General features: G+C 37.5%; 1 protein-coding gene across 1 annotated transcript in view; it reads right to left on the bottom strand.

Annotated features, from left to right (window-relative positions):
* The window catches only part of ABI2 (abl-interactor 2), a 39,640-nt gene extending 32,302 nt beyond the window's left edge, over nucleotides 1-7,338 (bottom strand). The window contains 2 exon segments of the mRNA XM_017735576.1: nucleotides 7,265-7,270; nucleotides 7,273-7,338. Coding sequence (XP_017591065.1) covers nucleotides 7,265-7,270; nucleotides 7,273-7,338 — 72 coding nt within the window.
* Between the last annotated feature and the right edge of the window lie 14,874 nt (nucleotides 7,339-22,212).

Genomic DNA, 22,212 nt, shown 5'->3' on the forward strand with positions numbered 1-22,212 from the left:
TGAAAATTCACTGCCTAAAAACATGTACATGAATCTTGTTAGGTAACAAGAGTAAGAAAATGCTACCAAAAAGTCTACTTATCTCTTCCAGGAAAATATCATCTCTTAAATCATGGGGCATGGAGTTCCTTGCCTTACTTAAAACAAAAATAATTGGTTGTTCACAAAACAGCTTTCCTTAAAGGAAATTCGCTAAACTGTGAACAAACAGTTTTAGCTACAGGATAAAAAACAAAAGTAAGAAAACAGCCAGATTTCTAAACACTCACAGATTGCTTGTTACCACTCCAGTGATCATGAATGACACCAGAAATACTTTTCACAGTTTTGAACCTTTGAATTCTTTGTAGTAACTGGGGAACAGGTACAAATGAGAACTCATTTTCATAACAAACATTTTTGTCCATTTTATTTTTCTGTGGGCAGGCACTGAGGCAGTGGGGTTGGTTACACTGTTTTACCCTTCTGTTTGTGCTACTGATAGCAAAACAAGTTAATGGAACCTGTGCTGTCTTGAACAATCATCACAACCTTTAAAATGGCAAAAAAAAAAATTTTTAGAAACCCCAACCAATCCCCAAACTACTTCCAAGAAGTTGTCTGTTTGCATTATTTCCAGAGCAGGATTTCCACCGATACCTGGGGCGTTATATGTGAGCTTACAATACTATTCTCAAGATTGCCTGGTATTTTCCAGCAACATATTTTCAAGACTTTGCAACTTTGCTAAAATTAAGTGCTGACTACAGCTTTGCCATGTACCTTTCTGCCACCTGTGGTTCCACCTGCCTAGAACTGTAAGGTTTCCACTAAAGGTGCATAGCTATTTCTTAAAATAAAGTTACAGAAAAATAGATTTTTCAAGGTCAAAATGTATTGGCAAACCTCTCTTTGAAAAGGTCCAGTTTGTTGAGCAATGATTTGAAATTTAATAGAGGTAGTTAAACTATCTGGGACACCCCCACAAAAACCCACCCAGATTTGGCCGACGGGTAAACTCTGCAGAAATTCACACTTCACACAAGTTAACAGAAACACATATATTTCTGCAACTACTTAACAACTAAACCACCTTCCAATCAATTTGCCAAAGTCCTTTCTGAAGCTCCCTGAGATGACCAGGACTATACACCAACCCCCAATACAATAGAGCAGAGCAGATCAGATCTTCACAGCTCTTACAGTACTGTATTTATGGTACAAGCACAAGTGCAAACAGAGCACACCAACATTTTCCAGGCCAGAGTACCTAAAGTACACCATTCTGTATCAGGGTAAGATACAGGATTTTATCTTCCATCTCAGGCTTTTGTCCCTTCTCTGTGCCAGACCTTTTGCTTCTGCATCATAGGGAGTAGGAGGACACGTTCTGGAGAAGTGGCCTACAGACTCCTCACCTCACCTGCTGAGGACTCAGAGGATACAATGCTATCTTAAGAAGCTGAAGACACGTGATGGCAACAACTTGGGAGGACAGTCTCATGTCTGATACCACTGATGAATTCAATACCACTGCAGATTTTATCTGTGGTCTAGATATGTCACTGGAGAACTGCAGAGACACGACTCTGACTCTAGTATGTTCTTTGTCTCACAGGACCCCGATTCCATTTGCTAGAATGTTGAAAACTTCAGCTGCAACAGCAGCTGCACTTCAGCTATACTGGAATGTCAGAATCTTATGGGTCTGAATCTGGTCATTCAAAACCAGTTTCATGCCTTGGATACTGCACTCAGAGCCTTAACTTCAATCCACAAATCAAAAGGAAGTTATTAATGCAGGGTTGCCAAGATGATTTCTCACTTTCTATTTCAAGTGCTAGAACTCTGCAACTTTGAATATGTTCCTTCAGTACGTTCTTATGCAATTATCTGCTAATACAATGCGAGTAAAGATATTTAATGCTCATGTTACTGTAGCGATGGTATCCTGGCACTGTGCAAAGCTGTTTCCGTGAATGAAAAGAGTGGGTTTTCAATAGGAGCCATGAGTACAACCAGTTTCCTTAAGGACTACGGTGATCATGAGGTATGACCACAGTAACAAACAATGAAGTGCATAAAACCTAATTAAAACCTGAAGCTCATCTGTTGGGATTTCTCTTGCATTATGATTCAGAACATTTCTTTTAACTTGCATAGCTATGGAATGACTAAGAGCATAAAAACTGCACCTAATTCTGGTCCATACACCTAAAATGGTATTGAAAAGCATTTTGCTGGCAGTTTTCCAAGCATTTCATTTTCTTGTTTAGTAGACTAGGGAAGTTGTGAGATCCTAATACACCTACAGAACAGCAGAAAGGAACACTGTAGTATTCCATTAGTAGAGGAACTAACAAAGATTAACCTGCTACTGAAGAAAATGAAAACATTTATCCTCAACATACAGATAATTATTACCTCCAGTACTAACATAAATGCCTTATCAAGGCAGGAGAATGCTACCGAAATGTTTATTAAGCAGTTTAGACTAAAGTTCTAATGAGAAGATTTTGGGGTTAGAGCTGGACTAACAAAATACCTGGCTTGAAAAGTCTGTTAGGAAAAGCAGATGGGATACACTGTGCCCTTCTGTAACTTCAAACCCTGTTTTCTAACAAGAAATTTTGGACTCTTGACAGCATTATTATGCTTTTAAAAATTTTTTTCACATAGGTCCATTAGCTTTGCCAAAAGCTTTTAAATGACAGTTTGTTAGAAGTTAGGCTCATTACTGTCCTCTTTCCATATGCTTTCCAAGATCCCTGCAATAGCCAAGGGACAGCTTAAGTGAAAAAGTAAGTATGATCCATTGCATTTTTTTCTATTAGGAATTTTCTGGCCATTTTGAAACATCAGGTTTTCATACTGAATTTAACAAAACCAGTCTCAAGTTCTGCAAATATTAAAACAAAAACATGAAAATTTCTGGGAAAGTTAAAACTACTTACAACTTCACTTAAAAGTCACTGAACTCATGAGTTTTGAGAAATATTCTCTTCTACCAGTAAATAAAATTTCTCAAAGTATTAAGTTAGCATTTAACTAACTTAAGTTAGTTTTGGCTGGGACAGTTAATTTTCTTCACAGTATGGGGCGATATTTTGGATGTGTGCTGTAAACAGAGCTGATAACTCCAGGATGTTTTAGTTACTGCTGAGCAGCGGTTGCACAGAGTCAAGGCCTTTTCTGCTCCCCATCCCACCCACCACTGGGTAGCCTGGGGTGCACAAGAAGTTGGGAAGGGACACAGCCAGGACAGCTGGCCCCGCTGACCCAAGGACAATGCTCCCCACAGCCCCATGGTCAGCAACACCCGCCTGGGGGAGCCTGGGTGGGGGCTGCTGCCTGGGGCCTGCCTGGGCACCGCTCAGCTGCTGCTGAGCAATTGACTGCATTTCCATCATTTCTTCTTGGGTTTTATTTCCCTCTTCATTGTTTTCATTCTCAGTAATTTTTATATTATTACCATCACTATCATTATTAAACTGTACTTATCTCAACCCACAAGTGTTCTCACTTTTACCCTTCTGATTTTCTACCCATAGCCTGGTGGGGGGGGGTGAGTGAGCAGCCATGTGGTGCTTAGTTGCTGTTGGGGTTAAACCACAACAGCATGTTGAAAGTCTGAACTGTAGTCAAATTTCTGGGATAAGAGTCTCCAGAAGCCTTCATTTCTTCCTCTTCTCAAAACATACTAATTTAAATTTATCAATTAACTGTTAGTCTGGGCTTTTAAAATTCAGTTTCAAACATCTTAGAAGAAAATGTTGCTCAGATATAGTATTGCTGGACTTTTATTTTTTATTAATCTTATTAATTTGATGCAACTCAAACTAATTGCAAATTACCTTGAAAACTGGAGTATTACTTTAAAATTAGTAACTGCAGAATTTTGACACGTTAGAAATGTGACATTGTCTCAATTTATACACTAAAAATGAGATCATAATGCTATGAAAATGCTGAAAAGCTACTTGTTCCATAAACAGGTAAAATGCACTGTGCAACATTAACCTTGCAGTACCATTTTTTAAAGTGTTTTGCTATTCTTGTACCTTGCAAGAATAAGACAACCAGAAAAAGTCACAAACCTTTACTGACTTTTCAGTGGAAAGTCCAAGTGAACTTCCCGGCAGAGCCCAAGCAGCTCACACACTTTGCTACAGCCCAGCTAAGCAGCATCTGCTGCCTGCAGAGAATCCAAGCCTGCAGGCTATTCAACAACGCCTGTTCTCACAGCCAAGATCATGGAAGTCAATTCTGTAAGGGCAGGATGTAGCAGACCTCCCCACAACACAGTGCCACTGGAGAAAATTCATCACTACCACTCATTTTTGTGACGAGTGCTTGTTTATATAATTAGCAGCAGTTTCAAAAATGACCTTGCTAAGTAAGAGATTCTGTAACTAAACCTGAAAAAACATTTCTCATCATACAAATATTAAAACCTGAAAAATTGCCAGATTAATTTAAGGAATTTGGACGTTAGTAACATTTCACAGTGGCTGCTAACTTGAAGGCTGCAAGATAATTTTTTTAACAAGTATAAATATTTGTACATATGATCTGTATTTAAGATATAAATTCTTAGTCAAATATGAAACACTATCATCTAGTCCTGGACAAGGTTCAAGAAGGCAAGTAAGAATAGATTCATCAGCTTTCAGACCAAACCAAAGTAATTCTAATTTTTAAACCAATAGGATTTAATCACTTGTATAAAAATAGTTTCAATAGTAACAATTTCCTTATTCACGACCTATATATAATTTGAAAAAGCACAAATTATTATCAGCTTCCTTTTCAGCTCTTTGATTAAGTTGCCATTTAGAAGGAAACACAGAAAGGGATGTAAACTGGCGTTCTACCAATGAACAGAGAATCAGAGCATTTTATCTTACAAAGTTAATCACACCTCTCCCAATCTGAGCTGCTTGTACAAAACAAGCACTTTGGGAAAAGTTTTCATACCAAGCACCAAATGATTCTGCTCTCTTCTTTGAAGAATATGTGGAATCCCAAATCAGAATTAAAAGCGGGATTACATCCAGAGACCACAATTTGCATATAGTCTTCTAAACTTAAACACCAAGACCTACTGACCAAAGCATTAATGCAAAAATTAATTTACCATCTGTGGTCAGATGGTAATTACCAACCTCTTTTCTGTTCAATGTTACCAACTTCATTTCAAGTCAGGCTGACTGAAATCCTAATCTGGCAGTGAGGTATTACACCACAAAGCATTTTCAGTACTATTAGAAAAAGTTCACTAAACTTTACACCCAACATAAAGACCAAGGAAGGCTAATTTCAGGAGAAGTATAACCAAACTTCTTGAAAATAAATTAATTATTTACAGAGAAACTGTGTAAATTAATTTTTTTAAGAAAAATAGCCATGGAAATTAAGACAGATAACACAATAATCTACAACACTGGTATTATGGGAGGAAGCCATTTCCGAACACGTTAATTGAACTTAATAAAGTTCCTTGGATCAACACTTCATGTATGTAATACCCAAAATTCATTTACTGTCTGCTCCTCTGATATAACTTCTTCCATGAAGATTTGGGGAGCACCCTACATATGGATGATGCAGGCTCAAAAAACCCAAACAAACCACATAAAAATATACCCCAAAACAAACCAGATTTTCAGTTTTACAGCAATATTTTAAAAAAAAGACCATCACAGCTTTTTTGTGGTTGTTCAAGCTCAACCTATGAAATTTTGCAGATACTTCTTCATTAGGTGTTGGGGTACTGCTAATTTAGTGCTCTATTTTAAATAACTAGCTGTATTGTATAAAGGTCAAAGACAATCTAACTTAGCCCTCAATCTGCACAAATGTCACCACCTCAGGAAGAAAAAAATTTTAAATGCTATGTCCCTTTCCACAAAAGCTACTTTACAGAAGGTGTGTGACAAAATGAATTTTCCATATTCATGAAATGCAAAATATACTGTCTTTTGCACCAGGCTCTCAAACAGCTGAAACGTGTGAGCTGGCACTAGCCTGTGAAGAAGCACATACACACACAGGCATATACACACACACAGAGCATATAGATACAGCACACAGACATAAACAGAGTAATTCACAACATTTTCTGGGGGGAAAAAATTAATCAACTTGTCCATGTAATGATTAACAAGGAGTATTTACCAGAAGAAATCAAACTTCCAGCTTATTTCTGATGCAGATCCATGAGACAACTGAGGCAATCTAATAGCGCAGCACTATCAAAAGAGGAAATCCTCCCCAGCCCTTTCTTTGTACTTGGCCTGAAATTCCTCTGACCCAATCAGAGCCAATTCAGCCCACTAAGCCAGCATAAAATTATTCACTTTTGCTGGTTCAAACCTCTACTAGCTTAATAACCCTTTCAGCATCAGCAAGTTAATAGATCAAATCCATCTACTTATTTCCTACCTTACACAGCCCCTACTTTCAAATGTTTTTCTAAATACCACAACATTCTTTATTTTCATTTATATTATCACAGGGAGATCAAGAAACCCTAGTAGCCAAAATGTATTCGTCAACTAAGACACAAAATATTCATTAAACAGACACAGAAAAACAGAAACTGCTGTATCATTGTTCCTAATTTCTCTTTTAATCCATCAGTGGCTGTTAAATCTACACTTTATCTATCATTCATTCTGAGCCTGTTCTGGCAGTCAGAATTCTCTCATCACTGTGGTGATTGAACCTGGGTTCCTAATTATAGTAGCTTAGTTTATCACTGCTCAGAAAAACTGCAAATAGTGGCAGGAGTTCTGCAGCCATACACAAATTGAAATATTAATTTTGGCTTTTGTTCCTGTCACTGCAAAGTACATTTTATTAAGAAAAGCCAGAAGCAAACTATTTTTGTCATCTATGCTGTTGTCATTAGATGCCAGTATTACAGCAACAGAAAAAGTAAAAAGATGACAAGTACTGTTTTCCACCATCCATTTTGTATTTCTTAACATAATATTCTCATTTTACCATTAGCAATTTTTTTGTGCTTTCCACTTATGCAGAATGACCCCCTCTCCAAACAATAAGCTGGCTGAGAATGCATTTAATCTGCTTTGGTACGTAAAACCCTCATACTAACACTGGTATAGAACCACCTGATGAGACCCGATCACAGAAATAATATGAGAAGAAATGTGTCCATGAAAAGCATCCTTTTGTTTTAAATTCTTCTTGTTCACAAGATGTCACTTAAAAAAGAGTTTTACTTCCTATGTAATATCAAAGGCAAAAGAAAAAGTCTCACTTGTGAAATATGGTTGATTGAAGATTCCATGCGTCGAAGCTGGGATGCCTGGATATCCAGCATTTGGAGAACATTGTTGGCCAAAGTGTTGATCAGATAGGCTACGCTTGCTAATGACTGGGTTGTGTAGGCTTTGGTTTCTTCCAGGGCTCGCTGCTTATCTGCTGACTGAGAAACAGAAAGGAAAGGTTTATTAGAACAAAGTCTTTCACGAAAAGATTCATGGAATGAACTTTTTGCCTGTCTTTATAGACAAAGAATTATACAAGTCAAACTAATTCTAAATAAAAGTAACTATTTTTCCTCCTTTCCATTCTTTCCACAAAAGATACTACCTTTGTATTTAAGAGTTTCTATACTTTCTAAAAAGAACTAAGCTCCTTTCTTGAAATATACACAGTTTTTCTTGAAAAAAGTCCAACTTCTTATTCAGTATTTCAGCAATTAACTTGAAAAGTACTCTGAGACACCTATTACTTATTTCTCCTAGACTTTATATGATTTACAACTGTTTTAGTTTTTCTAAACTTGGTACTTCATTTATAACTCCTCACAGCCTGCAAGGAGCTGCCAAACACCATATTCCTCATCTCTCCCAATCATTTAGACCTCATTCTTATCACAAATGGTCATTCACAGTGAATGAACTATAATTATTCCCTTAAGATGGTAGCTGAATAAAATGTGAATCATTTTTTGAAAAAGTCCATGTTTTCTTCTTAAACATATTTTGTATTTTTTCACATTGTCAACACTTTCTTCTATGAAAAATTAAAACGAGCCATTTTTCTAGTAGTAGAGCACCTAAAAGTATTCAGGCTATCAATAGACAAGACATCCCTTAGAAGTTCAAAAACATACATACATTTCAAACAACATTAAAAATAATAAGCTAAGAATCTAATTGTTAGGGTTCTGTGCTTCTCCTTGAACAATAGTTAGTATCACTAAGATCTAATTCAGTACAAAGAAGACTGATTAAAGCACTGGTAAAACATACAACTAAGATGCTAAGAAACTTTCCATTTTCCAAGGCTCAGTATACACTGAGCTTCACTTCTAGGTGATCTTTAGCCATCTCAAAGGCTGATGGTGCTGTTTCTAAAGCAGCGGTTCATAAATGTTCTCTACTCCCACCTGTCATTATAATACTGTATTTCATTGTTTCCTTTGCTTTTTATATTATCCACATAGGCTGGATATCAAGATTCGAGAAATGTGCTGCTATTAAGGAGGGAATATAAAGTCATTCTGTATCTTTCAGCACAAGCCGAATCTACCGTCCATTCTGTAATACATACTTGGAGAAACACAGAAAGTAAGCGTATCTGTATTTCAGGAAAACAATTCTTACAGCTCAGGATGTTTCCCAAGACCTTGTAGTAAGATTCTTAAAAGAAGATTGCTAGCTTTCAAGGGAAAAAAATTTCTCACACATGTAAACACAGGCACAGGACTTCAATTAAATGCTCACATGAAAGATGTTCAATACTTTTGCTTTCCTGGCAATCTCCAGTGTCCATAAACAACACTGGTAACTTAGCTGGCCAGTTAGCAGGCTACACTGGTACCAGTTCCTCATCTGCTAGGAAGGAGGACAGCAGCAACTGCTGTTTATCCAAGAGCTGCCTCGACGGGGCAGGAAGGAGGAATGATGCAGGAGGTGAGCGTCCCCACTGTGTTTCTCTCCCATGCAGAAGACAAAACAAGACCAACAGAAGACAGAAATGAAAATTTTAGGAGATAGCTTCTCAGGGCACATTGTGTTGGTATTCTCCAAGAGCACACACTTATAAAAGCTGCCTTACACTCAGCTATACAGAAGTTAGAAAAATGCTATCCCCAGACCTCATTCAAGAACTCGTGACTTTCAACCGAGTAGAATGTCTTGCACATAAAAGAGCTCGAAACTCAGCTTAAGGATTCACAAATGAAGGAATACCAAGCTCTTTACCTTTATTCCCACATTGTTGGCTTGTAAATGCACTTTCTCCTTCCCCTCTCCCTACTCATATTCCCAGCTCAGCCTGCACACTCCCCTGCAGCAGGCACACTCCACAGCCATTCAAACCATTTCTCAATGGCAATAATAAAAGTGACCAGAAGCTCTGGCTGTTTTGCTCTGCAGCTGCTGCCAATCCATTTATAGAAGCAAAAAATGCTGATTTCCATTAGTCCACTGTACATCCAGAGAAGCTGAGTATAATGCAGCAAACTTTCATTAATAGACAAAGTGTTTGAGAACAAAAGGAAAACTATCTGCAATTTTAAATATTATGAACCTCTGCTATGGGTTTTCTGCCTAAAGAAGCACGAATATGAATCCACGTTCAGAGCCAGTCCTTCCAGGGATGTAACCTAACAGCCAAATTCAAGTTACCCCCAGTTCAAAGCAATAAGGAGCTGAGTTCTCAATGTTCAAACGCATTAAAGATCCCCTAAAACAATCCTATAAACTCCTTTGGAACTGTTATTAGCAAAAAACCCCGTTCGATTGAGGTGTCTAATTTGTGGATTTAGCTGATAACTTAACAACTGTGATTTGCTCTACATGCCTTTTTACAGAACCTGAAATTCTCTGAGGCAAACTCCACTCACGTTTGGCACAGCAAAATTGGAGTTTGAACTTTCTTCCTGTGAAGAATCTGTCCAAATTAAAATGATTATTTGAACCTACTACTATCAAGCCATCTCAAAAGAACAAAAAATAATTAGCAACAGCATTTTAAAACAATCATGTTTACCCTGAAAGCTTTCAAGAGATGAAAACTTGAATGATTCACAGCAATAGGAAAAACTCTAAAATACTTACAGAAAAATCTTAAGTTCCCCTGTGGAAATGTAACAATAAATGTTAGTTAAAATTTAACTTGAAATGATAAGTTGTGTTTAGCATGAAATCCATCTTTTAATTTGATAAGTAGATTGCCAGAGATGGTGTCTTATCATATGCTCCTATGTAACAAGATCCCTATTTACACTCCACACAGACACCAAATTATATTGCTTGCAAATGCTGCTGTGCTCACTGATACTGAGTATGTAACTATGTAAATAAAGAGATTTCTGCTAATAAGATAATGGTTTCAAGTTATCAGTAAACAAAATTCAAACATAATCCTCAGCATCTAAGATCTCACACTCTGATCTTCCTAACACCAAAATACCAGCCAGTATGATTCCTATCAGAATGTAAGGCAGACAGAAAGTTATTTCAATATCCATACCTACCAAAATTCTCTAGCGAAAGAAAAAAAAAAAATCAAACTGATAAGACACCTTACAATAGTTTCAGTAACCTATGGAATATTGTTTCTGTGTAGAATATTGGAAACAAGAGAAGCATGTTCTGCTATGCTCATTATAACAAAAAGACTTGTTCCTGTAGATACTTCAGCATATTAACCAGAGTCCTTGAAGCCCTTCATCCCTCAGAAACATTGTGTTCAGCATGATCAAGCACTGGTAGCAAGTGTTTTCAGTGCCTGGACCTAAATTAAACGCCATGAAATAGAACTTTTAAGTATCTCTCCATTTCAGTTTTTAAGTATCTTTAGCACTCACACACATAAAATTATACGTGTCTATGAAAAAAAACCAGGCTCATAACATCTATTCACACACAACTCTTAGGAAAGCAATGCTTTCAACTATTAGATCAGTTTGATCTGTATTTTTTAACAGATAACAAATTTAAGAAATCAGAGCTACTGTTTGACAAATAAGACTACTGCAACACTGCCAACATAGGGATCCTCTCATTCCTAGACCTAACATACCCGTTCCATCATGATAGCACTGTCTATGTAGGGCTGCATGGCAGACTGAGTACCTGACCTAGTTTATAAAAATCTTCAGAAACAAATGGTTGTTTTAAACTCCAGTCACTTCTGTTATCTTCCCTGCCATGCAAAATTGCAAACACTATCCCTAGCAAAATCATGTAGATGCCACAAAGAAAAATCAAATCAACTCAGTGAATCTGAGCAACTGTCATATTATGGAGACTGAGGACAGTAGATGTCCCCAATACCAAGTGCACACTCCGTCTGCTGTAGCGAATTAGACCAGGAGGCAAGTGCCAAATGAAAATTATCTGATCCATAAACCAAATTATAAGTTTTGCCTCATCCAAACCACTGCATAGCCAGAGAAACACAAGGAAGGATACAATCAAGAATAAAGAGGGAAGAACTATCCACAGTTGTTGAGCTTGCTAGAAAAGGAACAAGTGCTGCAACATCACTGCAGTTTTTCCAGCCCTCCGCTACATATAGTTTTTCTTCACCCAAACTGTGCAGTGTACCCCATTTCCCTTAATATTTTTCCATTAACTGTGTTAAGAATGCTGCTGTGTCTCCACCTCTCAAACTTCTAGCTTTGACTTCTCACACAATGTTAAAATACTTGAGTATCACAGCTGGATCATCTTCACAGCCTTAAATAGAAATGCCGAGATCATGTCTTCTGTGCCCATGTTATGGGATTTCCAGGCAACAGCTTAGCATTTATTCTGTTTATCATTTTTCTCCACATAATGCACACGTCAGGTGGCCCATGTGAGTCACAAGGCAGCATCCTTTTCTCCTGCTCTCAGCAGTAAGAGCACCATTTTAACTCACCACAGAGAGCTCATCTGATGCTCCTGGCCAGCCACATATGGAGTGGGGATGGAGTCAGCTACTACTGGGAGATGCTCCATCTGCTGCAACAGGAAGTGGTGCCCCCCCATGCACCTGGACACAGCAGTAGCCTTGGCTCTGCCCAGCTCTCCTCCCCTGGAGAGTGTTTTCCATTTGTGAGAAGCACCCAGTACTGAAACAGTTATTTTGTCTCCACCAGAAAACAAAACAAGCTATCAACTATATGGAAATGTTTCACAGGATGAATCCAGTCTGAGAGCTACAGCATAGACTACAGTGACTATGCAAACTGGGGCTTTTAAATAACACAAGATCAAAGTCATTCAAGTCAGCTACAAATGCACAGACTTCACAGTCAGTCAGAAAAGGGATGTATTACATACACAAGGCAATAGTGTGTGCTTGCTTTCAGACAGTGGAGAATTATTAACAGTTTCCACTTCCACATGCCAGTCCACAATGGGTACTAAATCTAACAGCTCAGGAATGATCAAAAATGTTCACCTGAAAATACGTCTCATTTTTTATTCGATTGTATAAACCAAATTGCTAGCATCAGAACTGATGTGGAATTCAACCTGCAGTAAATGTAAAGATGACTTTTCATGCCAGGATGCAGAGCCCAGGCATCACTTTTTCTTCCCACTCTGAAAGTTCCATTTACACTGCACAATTACATTACCAGTTTTGAATAAAAAATAGCCGGGGCCGCTGACTATATAAAATATCCTTTCACTTTAGGAATTAAAAGTCTCAATGTTTATTCTCCTGCCTAGGGAAACACAAACTTTTATATTTATACAAGCAATAAAAAAACAGATTATAAAGAAGAAAAAAATATGGAATGGACAGTATGGGGCAGATGAGAAACTAGAACAGGCAGTAAGGTATCCAAAATCACAAAATTATTTGGTCATATAATTGGCAAAAGGAATTCTTACATGCATATAGAGCATAAAATGCAGGGCTAGAAAGAAATCAAGAATTTAAGGCATTCTCCCATCCAAAGAGTGATCAGCCAAATCCTAGTGATACAGTCTGTTATGCCACTGTTAAGAACTTGAATAATTTTGTATGGAAAAGCAGCTACTAACGGATGGAGAAATTCTACAAAGAAACAAATTATGGGAGGCAACATGAGCCCTACATTAAGATTGACAAAACATCAACCCAACTAGATAAAACTAGATAAAAGAAGAAATGCTACCAAATGTTCAAAATGCTACCAATGCTACCAAATTAGAATGAAAGACTTCAAAAATAGCAACATGTTAAAAAAGAAAAATACATTTCTTATGAATTGGAAAGAGCTAATAAAGGCAGGTCTGAAAGTGGTGCGTGAAAGGAAGCATTAAAAGGAAGAAAGCGTTACTGGCAGTTTAGCTGGTTATTGTAGCTAGGTTTCATTTATGCTACAGTTGTAAAAAAAGAAAAAAAAATTGTTATTTATCCACTAGTCATCATAACTTGGCAGTTCAAAGTTTTGCAGCTGGGCTAACAAGACTTATACAAATTCTATTGGATGAGCCAAAAGTCTGGACCAGTAAGTTCAGAAAGAAACTGTTTCTTATTGCAAAACATTGATACAAGTTGTTGCCTTTAATATCAACATGACTACAATAAAAAATTCTTCCAAGATTAATACTTAATGTTGAATTGAAAGGGAGGGGAGACGAAAAAATAGGGTTTTTCATTCCTGACGCTACTGTCATTCATATCTTTTGAGTAAAGAGAGTTCTGAATGGAAAAAAATCTCAATTCACACTCAAATCAACTCTTCAATGTGCAGTGCATTTATGCAGTAAAATTTAGACATCAAAGGGGAAGCTGAGGTTGAGGAGTTTGACACCAGACTAACTACACAAGAAGTATATCCAGAATATACTAATCAATTCCCCAGCATACAGAGCATCTCTTGCTATTGTTCAAAACAGTACTCTTCAGTGAAACAAACTCATATTTAATGTATGTGATGAAAAAGTAAAAGTTTGAAAATGAGACCAAAGATTAGTGACCTTTAAACAATGTAACAGTTGTTTCTTTTGATTACTGTTAACAGAAACTCAAGCTGGCATTTGTCTTACAACCAGCTAGCAAACCCCCCAGGTTTCTGCTGAGGTTGCATCAGCTTCAAGAAGCCTCAAGAACAAAGGCTGCATGCTAGAGTTCAACAAGCTTGCATTATTCAGTACAAAATGTGCCCAACTGTGATACTGACAAAGCACACTTCAGTTTTCCTGTGAAAAATAGATTAAGCTCTTATATCATCCTTTTCATTTTAATTGTTGCTGAATTCCTTGAAGATACTGAAAGCCTCATACATAATTAAGTATTTTACACACTTTTATTCAACTGCACAGATGGCATTTGCTCAGCCCATCCAAGTGCTTTCTGAGGTCCTTCCGTGAACTACAAAAAATGATTGAGAAGAAAACTGAGCATCATTAGTCCAATAATTAAGTCAAAATCATGCCAAAAACTTACATAACTGTCAGTGAAAAATACAGTCGTTTTCTGTTTTAACAAACTGGCTCATTAAATACTTGCTAAAGAATGAATATCCCTCGCTCCTCTTTGACTACCGGAACTGCTCATTCCCAGGATGAAAAACATGTACCCTCCAATTCCTAAGGAGCTGGTCTGTAACACACAGGAGAAACAGGCACAAAAAAGCAGAAGCAATCACTGACATGTTAGAACAGAAGCAAATAAGCTCTCCCAGAGTTTCAGCAAAAAACTAAGGGCCATAGAGCTCTAAGGCACTTACTCTGTGGCACCAGAAAAACCCAAATTTCCCTTTCAGATGCAGAACAATCCATGTGTTCTATTAGTACACAGAAAAACAGGGAAACTCGGTCTACCTGTTCTTTAATATAACCAAAATTGCACAGTATCTAGAGTTGGGAGTAGAATTTTTTTGTTTCTGTTAATTGTAATAGCATCATCTCTACACTGCTCATCTCCATGTGCAAATATCTTTCTCTATGTAATTGCTTATTCATGGTTATATAATGAATATATATATAATTATTTCTGCTCTTATTTTAGGAGGACAAAAGGTTAGTTTCATCGCTTGATTACCCTACTCAATGGTATACACCTTTGTTAAAATTAAGGAGAGCTCATAGTCATTGCCCATTTACATGTGCTCATCACCCTGAACATTATGAATTAATCAAATGTTAGGCAACATAAGCGAACAACATCTGGCAATACAAATGGAAAACACTTCTTCACACATACCCTACCACAAACCCACTCGTAAGTTCTCTGACAGCTTTCTATTATTCTGCATTCAAAAGAAAACATGAGCAGCAACATACACTGAGACCATGAACAGGGAAAGCAATAAGGTTAATGAGACTGGTAATTTGGCCTACAAATAAGTAGAAATGATAGCTCTAGAGTTTGGGGATAGAATATTTTTACTTCACAATAATTTTAGCATGACCTTATGTGAACAGGTAACTATAATTAAAGTAATCTGCTTGAAAATTCTGTCACATCTGTGAAGAAAGGAGCACCACATGTTAAGTCTCCTAATGACACAACTCATTTTTTATTAATGAACTCCTCTCAGAAGTGACAAGACTCAGTATAAGAATCAGCACTGAATGATACTTCAGTTGTGGGTGGACCATCCAGGCACAGACAGAGGTTAGTCAGGCCCCTAAACCAACCCAGCATATCAATATCTGTCAAGATGAAAGGTAAGTGCTTTCTCCACAACTGTATCCAAAGGTTCTACTTAACATCTACATGAAAGCAATTAACTTTCTGTTCACACTAAGCACATTTAAAATTTAAACACCTTTAAATGTGAATTTACTGAAGTAAACTCTTCTCATTACAACTGATAATGGGATTAGGACTATTCTCACAGCACTGTGAATTCTGTATGTCCTACATCTGGTAAAACACATCATCTTTTGATCAGCCATCACACAGTAATCAACAAAGCTGTATAAGGAACATTGGCATTTAGGCCAAACAATCATTACAGAAGATACTGGGTTTAGAATTAGGAATGCATCAAAACTATCACTAGATTTTATAATTTGAACAACACTCAAAGAGCAAGTACTAAATGTGATATTTTCAAAAGTAATTTCCAAATGCAAGGTTAATTGTATTCATCTTATTACACTAATATTAATATCATATAAATAAAGTTATTCCCATTTTAAATAAATTATTTAAAATTATAATTTATCTTTATTTATCCACATACTAATAGCAAGCATGCTAGCTAAAGAATACACTCTTAGTATTCATACTCCAGCAAAGCCTTTGACATCAAGTCATTCTTTTTCCAAATTACTAAAAAACGGTAATGATTCACTAAATGTCACCAGAACTTCTTGATTACAAGTGTGAGTGCCTAATTTTTAAGCTATCTGAAACTCAGTATCAATAATCTGATGCAGTCTCTACAAGGTCATTTGCATTAAATTGCAGTCTTTTGTTTTCACTGCCATAAATTAATTTGATGTTTTCAGTTCTCTGCTGAGCCTCAAAATGTAGGTTTGATTAACAGCTAGGAAAGCTACCTTTCAAAGAAATACACACAGAACCTAACCTCCTAAAAGGAAAAGCCACTTTTTAAAACACATACTGCATTCAAGGCCGCCAATGAGGGTAAAACTAGCTCACTAGTTTGAAATTTGTGACAACAATATCAGTCTAAGTACCCAAGAGAAAAACAAAGCGAATGGGAGCTGTGGACAAGCATAGCTTCCCTGACACCTGATCACTTGCACCACTGTTTTCATGCTGCCTGCATCACTGCAAATCTGTCACCTGTTTCCCTTAACCATCACCAGAATCAAACTTTGTATTTGTTTCCATACATTCACAAGCACAGCAGACCAGCTTTCACACACAAATGTCCTGCTCTCATCAGACCTTGCAGTTTCCTGTTCCTTGAGAGTAGAGCCAAAGTCCTGTTTATGGAAAAATAATAGGGCAAGATGTATTCACACATACCTACTAGACAAGGTTATAAAAAACTTCAACACATCAGTAACATAGTTTAAAATGATGCATCACAAATTGTGTCACAAGAACAGCACACTAGCATCCAAATGCATTTACATCTACAACACAGTCAATATGTAGTTATATTAATAGTTATTCATCACTGCTGCACAGCATCAGACTTCGCTCTTGCTCAAGAGGAAGCAGCAGTGAAGGAAACCTACCTCCCTTGTGCTTTTAAGACTCCCTGCTCATTCTGTGAAACCAGTGGAGATTTCACCTTACTCTGGTAGCTCTTCTGCAATAACACAGCTGAGAGAAGTGGGTTGTTTTCTAGTTCCTGCAACAACATAATTATTGTTGGAGTTCCAGATACAAGGGCAATTTTGGCTTTAATAGCAGCACAAAATCAACATATTTGTGGCCATAAGAGGCTAGGCCAATACAAATGTACTGAATGAAGAACCTCAGAAACAGCAAAAATCCACAGGCTTAATTCTATTATCTCATGTATCTGCTGTTCTACAACCCTTCATTCACCAAGGATGCTTTAGTGTGCAGAGGTTTCACTGAGTTTACAAGTCAAAATCATTGATGAACTTGAATTTAATTTTACACCTACTTAATAAAAATAAAGCAAGTTGTAGCATTTGCAAAAATTGTTTCATACGCAAAGTGGCTTTCTCAAGTAAAAACTATAATCATATAATAATTACATTCTGCTGTACAAAAAATGCTACTTGCACAAATTGTTTTCCCCATTATCAATATCAGATGAACAGACTTATCTCTCTCCCTTGAAATCTGACAAAATCTACCATTTCTAAGAAAGGATGTCTACTTCAGCTTTAAAAAATATTATCTAGTCACATGGGCTTATGTAACAACTGAGCTATTTCCCAATTTTTCTAGTTTTTTCCTTCCACTATAAATTTTCAATTCAATTCATTACAAAGCAGTGACTGAGGTCAACTAATAGCTTTGATTCAGAATCACAGGCAGAGTGATCTTGGGCAGCAGAAGCAGATTCTGTTTCCAAGTGTCCAGGGTCAGACATCACAAGCTCATAGCAAGGAAAGCTAAGTAGGACACACAGCCATATCCTCCACCATCACAGCTTAGAACCTGATGTACCCCTGTGAGCAGTCAGATGCAGGATACTTGGAATTGCCAGGGTGTGACTGCAGCATATCCGGGTAAGATATACACCCTATTCAGCCAATAGCTCCCAAAAGAGAGGCTGGCAGGTGGGGAGATAACACCCACATCAGTTACCACAGCAACACGGAGCTCCGCAGCACCGTCCCATTTCCTTAGGCACCCAAAAAGAGTGAGGTAGCTCAAGGAACACAAGCTGCTAGAAAGCCTTTCCTGCCTGTCCACGACAAATACAGGCCTGTTATCCTCAGAATTCTTCCTACATCATCAACCTAACACAAGTCTTTCAATTGCTATCCACTTTCTCTACTTCCTCACATGAGCGAGCCCCAAAATTTCATCGCACTAGAAGTTATACTTTAAATTAACTGCCTTTGGTAACTATGGCTAAAAAAAGCTTGAAGAGAAGTAAAGAGGCATAGCAATCAGGTAACAGGAGTATGCCTTTCAAGGACAATAGATAGAGGGCTTAAACTAACTGGGGGCAGGAATTTGCATAGTCACTCTTCCTTTTCTAGGAAAAAAGACACTTGGATTACACAGATTCCTTCACACTGATCAGTCAGCCCTAAATTTGAAATTACTCTTACTTGGCACTTTTTAAAGCTGCTGTCAATTCAGACATAATGAAAGAAACGAACTGTCTTCAGATCCGTGCCCACAATCTGACAGAAGAGGAAAAAAAACAAAAAATATTTTATTTTATATGAAAAACTAAAGATCAAAATAAGAAATGTTCACACAACAGCTGCAATATACAATATTCCTCTAGGAGGCAAAAGAACCGTTGGAAGCATACCTCAAAACCTAGAGATTTATGCTCAAATTAGCAGAGCCTGGGGGAGCTGCAGCAGCAGTTGATCACTCTATAGCACAGAGCCAAAGAATCAGAAGGGGTTTCCCTCATTCCTCCATGAAAGGTTGCCCAGTCTGTCCCTCTTTCTTTTTTACATTAGAACAAACAGGACAGCTGCCCTTGCCTACTGCAGAGCTACTTAAAGGCCCAAGTCTCTGACCCCTGCAATGCTACACACGTGCCAGAGTCCCATCACCACAAATGCGCGTTTGCACCCCGTTATGTGACCAGACACCAACATATTCTGGTCTGACTCTGAAAAATCCCAACAGTCCACACAACTCAAAAGGCCTTTTTCCTTGCTGTCACTGTAAAGGCTTGCCAGAAAGAGGGCAGAAGCAAGCAACGACAGGTTGATTTGTTCTTGATATCCATGCTCATCTTGCTGAAAGCCGCCCTCTGTTGTACAGTCCACGTGCTGAAGGTGGTGGTAACACTCAATGATACCCAGTCATAACTGAACCCAGGATGGAGAGTACCTAAATGAACTATCATGATTTTAAAAAGTGAAAGAAAGTTAGTGAAAGTTCACTCTGAAATGTGAAAATCAAAACCAGTGTCTTCTTATTAAGTAGATTTGTTCCCTATATGACCTGAGAGAAGCATCTGCTCATTTTTCTGGCAAAGAATGTTTTTACAACCTTTTTCTCCTGTTACCATAGCACTGGACAAAACACAATACTGGCAGAGTGAGAATGGGATTCTGGCCTCTTATGCAGAGACAGTCAACCCCAGATCTCTGTTCAGCACTTATTAGAGAACATTTTAGAAATATAAAAGTCATCTCCTTAAGTGAGGAGTCCCAATCTAATTCCCAAGGGTAAACTGCTAGAAATAAAGATTTTTCAGAACACTTTGCGTTCATGTTTGTAAGAGAGTTGTCAATGAATAAGAAATCATAAGGTTACAGGAGGTTTTTCATTTCAACTAGACTCAAACTTTGGTATGCTGCTACAATTGAAGAATCTCAGAAAATAAGCAGAAAAAACCCTTTTCTGCAGGCACTGTAACTAGCAATTATTCTTTTTCCCAGTTTAACAAGCAGTTTTGGCCCATTTACTTTGAAATTATAAGTAAGCCTTCTGTCAATTGCTATGTAGCTCAAGAACAGCAAGCCAAGTTGCTATATTCAACCTGCAGCATGCAACTTAACAGCACAGCATCAAGTGTTCTGTAATTATTTCCAGCAAGATCTCTATTTTACATACACATTTTCTAAGCATGACCTACATTCACATTAAGAGCAGTACTTCTTACCCAAAGAGAGACCGTTTCATCCAAGTGGTAACTTAGTTTTTAAAAGCAACGTAAGGCCATTTTACATGCATAAAAGGATGTGTATTTGATTTTTCATATCAACTACACTGCAACTGTAACACAGTAATCTCCACACAATTTAAATACTGCTTCTTTCTGAAAATTACCAAGTTCTACTCTTTTAAGAATTAAAAAGTATCACACTGAGGTATAAAAACTAATATGCTTGATAACCAAATCCAACCTTGGCAAAGTTTTTTTTTCCACATACAATAGCTCTAACATTCCCCAGACTTGAAACAAAGTGATCATGATGCAGGTCACTGAGCTATTTCAGAATTTCTCTCCAACAATATGGAGAGTTTTCTGGCTGGTAAAGAAAACCCAGGACTTGAAACACATTAGCTACCAGGAATAAGGGTCTTCTTGCTGAACTACAAAGACCCATCATTCAGAACATCAATCAGGATGAGCTTGAAGAGACCATATTTTTTTGAAATTTCCTTCAGAACAGTATCAGAATTTCGTACAGTCAGTGCTTATGACTGCTGTCCTAAAACAAAGCACTGGCATTACCTAATAGCCAAAATAATGGAACTGGACCCCTTGGCAGAAGCTCTGTAAACTCATCAAGGTTTTTCTTACTCTTTCACACAAAGAAAGTAGATTATGCACCAAATACATTCTTTGAATCAAAAGCATTTAATAAACTTAAATGAACGCAACAAACCCCATGAGAATGACTGCAGTACCAAACAAGAGTTTCTATTTCTAAAATGTTTGAGTTCCTTTGTTCTAACATTTACATGTCAGCTGAAGACAACACCTAACTATAACTCATGTGAAAAACACACAAAATTACATGTGAGGACTTTTTCAAAAACAGAACTTCAGAAATATCCCAGTCAACATCCAGGAGAAACTCTCTGTGCAGGACCTTGTAGAGGAGAAACTAAGGACATGGTTCTATCAGAACACTTTCAAAAAAAATCCATCAAGTTATTCGGGATCCAACAGTAGACAGAGCTCTGTAAACCTGGAAGCAATTCTAAAATGAAAAATAAGTACCACATACAATGGGACAAGACATTCTACAAAGTTGGTCCTGAGAAATGTGGTTGCCATAAAAGCTTCAGAAAAGGACAGATGAATGAATCAGACAAAGACTCTCAAAGCATCTGCAATGCTCCAAAATTAACAGCTGCCCACCTCTGCACACATATTAATGATGTTCCAGACCTCAGCTTCCACTAAAGCACTTTTTTAACCACAAAAACATTTGCAAGCACTATCTCATTCTACCAGAACAGGTGAAACAATAACTTCTCTTTTCCCTGTTTGCCTAATGTGAGCCAGATTTTCACCAGGCCGTTTTAGATTTGTTCAGATACTGACTTCAGCACTTGCTGGTGCTGTTCTGCCCAAGATCTTTATAAATATCTCTTAGAGAATCCTATATCAATCAGGATGCATTTTTTAAGAGCAATTAAATACCTTTTTCTTTCCATATTTCTAGATTTTTTTTCTGTATTTTCAATATTTATAGATTAGGAGGCATTCATATTGGACAGAGAAGACACCATCTGTCACAGACATCTCAGCAGAAGATAAAAATGTACTGCTATTTTTCACCTACAACAGCCACATCCAGAGTAGCCCAGGAAAACTTAAGAGCAGAATTTTCATCCATTATTTTCCTCACCTAACAAAATTGCTTATAATGAACTTTTACAAATGCAACAGTCTAAAAAGTCGATTTTTTCAAATAATTTTCAAAGAAAAGTCATATACAGACTTTGGTTGTCTCAAATAGGGGAAACACTTCCTTCCTGCTATACAATCTAAATTTGGTGATATTTCAGGAAAGAGTCATTTTAATCCTGCAGTTAAGAATTATCATGCTGTTCCCCACATAGGCCAAATTTCATCATGTCCAACTACAGCAGCAGTACCAGACAGCTCTCCACATGCTGGAAACTCTCCCAATGGCGAGAGCTCTCCAGCACAGAACACATCCCAAAGGCTGCACATGTTACAGGCAGCGTTGCAGGCAGCCC

The sequence above is a fragment of the Corvus brachyrhynchos genome, unplaced genomic scaffold, assembly GCF_000691975.1.
Source record: "Corvus brachyrhynchos isolate BGI_N302 unplaced genomic scaffold, ASM69197v1 scaffold255, whole genome shotgun sequence".
Taxonomy (NCBI): Eukaryota; Metazoa; Chordata; class Aves; order Passeriformes; family Corvidae; genus Corvus; species Corvus brachyrhynchos.